At 42.5% G+C, this 5,191-nt stretch overlaps 1 protein-coding gene across 1 annotated transcript; it reads right to left on the bottom strand.

The window, feature by feature from the left end:
• Positions 1-2,497: 2,497 nt before the first annotated feature.
• On the bottom strand, positions 2,498-4,009 carry LOC119282349 (BTB/POZ and MATH domain-containing protein 1-like). Its single transcript, XM_037562605.1, has one exon. It carries the CDS (start codon positions 3,815-3,817, stop codon positions 2,744-2,746), a length of 1,074 nt encoding a protein of 357 aa, XP_037418502.1. The 5' UTR covers positions 3,818-4,009; the 3' UTR covers positions 2,498-2,743.
• Between the last annotated feature and the right edge of the window lie 1,182 nt (positions 4,010-5,191).

Genomic DNA, 5,191 nt, shown 5'->3' with positions numbered 1-5,191 from the left:
AACTAACCCATCTGTCAAAAAGAAAAACTAACCAACCCTGTTTATAGGAAATACATATGACTGTGGAGGTGGATGGCAGCTAGAGGATTACTGCTTATAGCCCGACTCCACTTAGCATAGCAGAACAGCTCTGCAGCTAGTGCATTTGAACGGGAATAACAAAACTGAACTTGGAGCTGAAAAATCAAGAAAAAAGAACTGATTTCTTTTGCACATTTACAATATTTTAAGGTGTCTAGTCGTGCCTAACTCAGCCAGAGCCTGGACAAGGTGGTGCACTTTGAGGATCCTAAATCAGTAAATCTTACAAGCTACAATAAGATACACAAGAATTGCTTAACTTGACCGAAAGAAAAATATTGAATCATCATTGCAACTTTGCATGGAATGGAAAGAGGGGAGCCTGTACTTTTTGACCGAGAAGCAAGTGAAAACTCTGACGAAAATAGTAAGTTGTAATTTTGCTTGCATTATGGTGTGGTATTTCAGTTAAATTGCATCACTCTCACAGATAGTAAGAAAAAAAATGGAACTATTTCTGATCAAGCCGCTCCGATGATGAAGGTGAACGCATGCCAGCACTGTCTACACCAGAGCTATGTTCGAGAAGTTTGGTGAGGTCCTGTATGAAGGTGCACTAGTGGAAGAAGTTGAGAAAGGTGTAAAATACTTAGTACATCGGTATCATCCAGAAAGACATGACAAATGGTGACGGGTTGTGTATGCTATTGCTGTCATGGATAAAGGTGCACAAGTGTCGTGTGAGTGTGGTAATTTTGAACATATGGGGCTCCTGTGCTGTCATGTTCTCAAGGTACACTCTGACTACAAACGCACATATATCAGCATTAAAAACAGATTGATTTAACATAATTTGTCTAATTTATGGACATGGGTTTCACTGAGATCCCTGCAAAGCATATAATGAAAAGGTGGTGGAGAAAGGATGTGCTGCCACAACATCTAACACATCTGCAGAGGGGCCAAATATCAGTGAATTCCATAACTTTTCGACACTCAGACATGTACAAGCACGCTATGGAAGTTGTAAGGCTTGGCGATGCCAACACATCAGCATATGAAAAAGCCATGCATGTGTTGAAGTCAGCTATGCAAGAGCTAACACCTATAGCTGTTGTACAAGATGGGATGGGCCTAGAAGACAAGGTAAAAGAAAGCAAGGCAGTGCAGAAAGAACGAGCTCTTTTGAAAGGGCCTGGCTGTGGGTATGGAAGCGACACACAGAGGGGAGTGGTGCCGGCAATTTGTTAGGTCTGACGGCTCCTGAGCGCAAGCGCAAACCTGGACGACCCACCAACAGCAGAGATAAACCTCCCTATGATGATTGAGGAGCAAAGTCCAAGAAGCATAAAACTATTGCGAAGACAAATGCTGACCGGGGCTGCGGGACAAGTAAGCGAACACGCTTTTGCAGCATATGCCGAGAACCACGACACGAGCACAACTTGTCCGCAACGCCGAGACATTCCTCCGAAGCAGAGAAAGGAAGCTAAGTGTACAAGAGAAAACTGGGACGTGATTTTTCTCAGCCTGAGCTCAAATGAGCTCGGGTGAAACAGTAAATTCAGAAAAAAAATCACAAAATTCTGAATTTTTTTTGTAGCAAACATTTACAAATTTTATGGATGCTTGCAAAATTTCGTCAAATTTTATGGATGCTAGAGGATTACTGCTTATAACCCAACTCTACTTAGCATAACAGAACAGCTCTGCAGCTAGTGCATTTCAACGGGAACACACACTCTTTATTTCTAGTACTACAAAACTGAACTTGGTGCTGAAAAATCAAGAAAAAATAACTGATTTCTTTTGCACATTTACAACATTTTAAGGTGTCTCTAGTCGTGCCTAACTTAGCCAGATCCTGGACAAGGTGGTGCAATTCGAGGATCCTAAACCTTACAAGCTACAATAAGCTACAACACAGCATCATTGCAACTTTGCATGGAATGGAAAAGAGGGAAGCCTGTACTTTTCTTTTACACAGTAACTGTAAATGCATGAATTTGCTCTCTACAGAATACAGGAAAGAAGGTTCAGATCCGTACCCACAGTTCCAGACCAAACCCGTAACTGCATGTACTCCTTGGTGGATTTGAGTCAAGGACTGAGATTTATTCGAAACCTGATTTGCAGCAGGCATCCAAAGCATTCAATCAGAGAAATTGCAAGCTTGGTGAATATCAGTCAATATGGCTACTTGATAACAAAGTTATTGCTAAATAATGGGAAAAGAAGCACATAGCAACGCACTAACATAACAGAGGCAAACATCTCAGGCAAACATAAGCATGATAATTGTAAACATGGTCATAATTTTAGAATAGATGTGTGTCAAATAATCCCTCGTGATAGAGGCAACTCCTGATCAGAGATGCACTGATCGATGTTCTTTGATAGACGCTTTCCAGTAGTAAGATAACTACCGAATCACAGATCTATATAATTCATGGACTGCTACCTGATATCCAAGTACTTCCTGATAAATTGATAAAGATTCAGACATGCAAGGAAACACCAAAACAGAAACAAAGTGACAGTGCCATAATACTAGTTTCCATCTTCTTCGAAAGTTAGGATAGGTAGTCTGATAGTACTAGGAATCTAAGATAGCTGCGGATAATAAGTCTTCAAACCAAACCAGGGAGCTAAGCACCATTGCTAGGACAAGAAAACCATTTCAATCCCTGGAACTATATAATTGCTAAAGAAACAATAACCACTAAACCAGGGACGACATGGCGATCAGATTCTTAATAACAGAAGGGCAGCTCCTGCTGAGATGATCGAAGCCATCGCTGTCCAACAAAGCCCTAAGATTTGCCGGGGAGCGAAGAAAATTTAAGCATGCCTTCTTTAGGCCCTCACAGTGGTGCTGCTCAGCTAACGTCAGGATGGTCGTTATTGTGCCTGCGTTGATGTACTTGCATAGTTTTTCCTCGCAGATACTCTTCAGCCTCTCCATGTTATACCTGTCGGCTGCAACGAGCAGATGCTGGCATATGACATCTTCATCTTCATCTTCGTTTTCTGTCACCAGTAAGGAGTCGGTATACGCAAAACAGAGCAACGCCTTGAACACATCTGCCTCCATTTCATCTATGTGCACCACACCTGCGGTGTCGCCCTCCTTCATACCACCAAAGAGCTCCGCACTGAAGACCGGCGATCGGGCAGCGAGCACACAGCGGTGCGCTGCGAACGTATGACCACCAACCTCAAAAACCACGTCGGCGCCCTTCTCGGTCTTGAGGAGATCGCCAAGGTGCTGGTGCAGGTCAGATGGGGCGACAGAGACAAATGTCGCAGGGGTGTCTTCCGGCAAATCCTCTGCGCGGTAGTCGCTGATGACAACGATATCGCACCTGATGGTGAAGGAATCATCCTTGAGATGCTCTGACTTCTCCAGGTCTGCCCTCCTGATGAATGTCGCGTTTCCCCAGCCCTTCTGAGAACTGTAGCTGTTGACTGTTGTTGATACCAGTGAAGGAGCTTGGTTCGTTACCTCATCCGCAAAACCGAATTTGTGTTGCGCCTTCACCGCCGAGGTGACATTGTCATCAAGAACAAGGAAAAGGGATATGTAGTCTGCGTACTCTGGTTTCTGGCCGTTGGGATGGTAATCGATGTGCCATCGATGTCCTCCAAGGGCGAAAGGGCGGGACTTTATCTTCTCTCCGGAGGGGACGCCCTTGGTGCGGGAGTAGCCATCGATCTTGAGGAGGTGGTACCCGCTCGCGGTGGAGGCAATGATGGCGGAGGCGGATCGGGACGGCTTGCCGGCGGCGGCCGACATGGTAGAGCTACTCCGGGAAATGGGGAGTTGAAAACTCTCCTCCGCCTTGCTTCAAGAAACTCTCCTCCGCCCTCGCCAGCACGGATTGATGGGTGATTGCTCTGGAGGTGCTACCAATCTGCTAGGGTTTAGGGCACAATGGGGGCGGATGGAGGAGGAGGAGCAAGAAGGGGAACGAAATAAGGAGATGAAACAGAGGTGATTTTTCGGGAGAGTAGAGAAAAAGAGCTACAGCCCAAACCCACAGTTCCTATTTGTACCGGCCCAGCAAGAACAAAAGCTCGAACTTATCTGATTTTGTTTTTTTACCCCTAAAAAAAATCTGATTTTGTTTTCCCCTTTTTTTCCCTAAAAAAATCTGATTTTGTTTTTACCGCTAGAAAAAATTCTCATTTTGTTTTCCCCCTTTTCTTGTTAGTTTATTTTCAAATTCATTTTATCCACTTTTCCTTTCGTTTACTTTTCATAGTTTTTCATTTTCATTTTTTTTTGTTTTTTCTACTTCTATTTTTGTTTTTTGTTGTTCTAATTTGTTCTTGGTTTTCATGCCTTTGTCAGTAGAGCCTCTCTCGAGCGGTGAGAACATTGCATCTTACACAAGAGTGGTGCTTTCCTAGGAGTGTTTTCATACAGCTCTCACTTTTACAAAATATGTCCGCGCAACATACTTTATTATTCACCCTAAAAACATAATGTATTATTCACACTAGCTCATTATAAATTTTTATTTTAATAGTGCTTTTTTTTTAAAAAGAGAGAGAGAAGAAGGATGCATGTACTTGTGAATAAGGTGAACATTTCTAAGCACATAATTTTTTTATCGATGGCAACATTTTTTCATGATTTGTATAACCATTTTAATACCTCGGAGTCAAAAGAATCGAAGTACTGTGTTTGTCCCAAAGTCAAACATGTTTCAATTTGACCAAGCCTATGGAAAAATAAATTAACATCCAAAACACCAATTTAGTGTCACGATGTTCTTTATGATTTTTTGGTACTATGTGTATTTGGTGTTGTAGAACTTAGCAACATTTTCTACAGGGTTGATCAAACTTAAGCTTGTTTGACTTTTGATAAATGTAGAACTTCATCTATTTTGCAAAGGAGGGAGTTCATGATGTGCATGAATACTTTCCATACATGATGGGCTAATTTCAAAGACAAGCGAAGCATTTATAGTTTCCACTACAAATTTATTGTCCACATTGGTTTGTTAAATTTTATTTGTAAGTTTGTATCTTAGGCCTCTCCCAATGCTCCACCTTGTACATGTGCTAAGGTTGCCATGTAGGAAAAAAGGATGGTGTGGCAAGATAATTAAGAGGAGAGAGAAGAGTGTGGTGACCCCTGGAAGAAACAATGCCAAGCGCG

This window comes from Triticum dicoccoides, chromosome 3B, assembly GCF_002162155.2.
Source record: "Triticum dicoccoides isolate Atlit2015 ecotype Zavitan chromosome 3B, WEW_v2.0, whole genome shotgun sequence".
In the NCBI taxonomy this organism is placed as follows: Eukaryota; Viridiplantae; Streptophyta; class Magnoliopsida; order Poales; family Poaceae; genus Triticum; species Triticum dicoccoides.
This window is presented reverse-complemented; position numbering and strand designations above follow the sequence as displayed.

Bases quoted from the DNA above. Each gene is read 5' to 3' on its own strand.
- LOC119282349 (XM_037562605.1), bottom strand. From the start codon at position 3,817: ATGTCGGCCGCCGCCGGCAAGCCGTCCCGATCCGCCTCCGCCATCATT.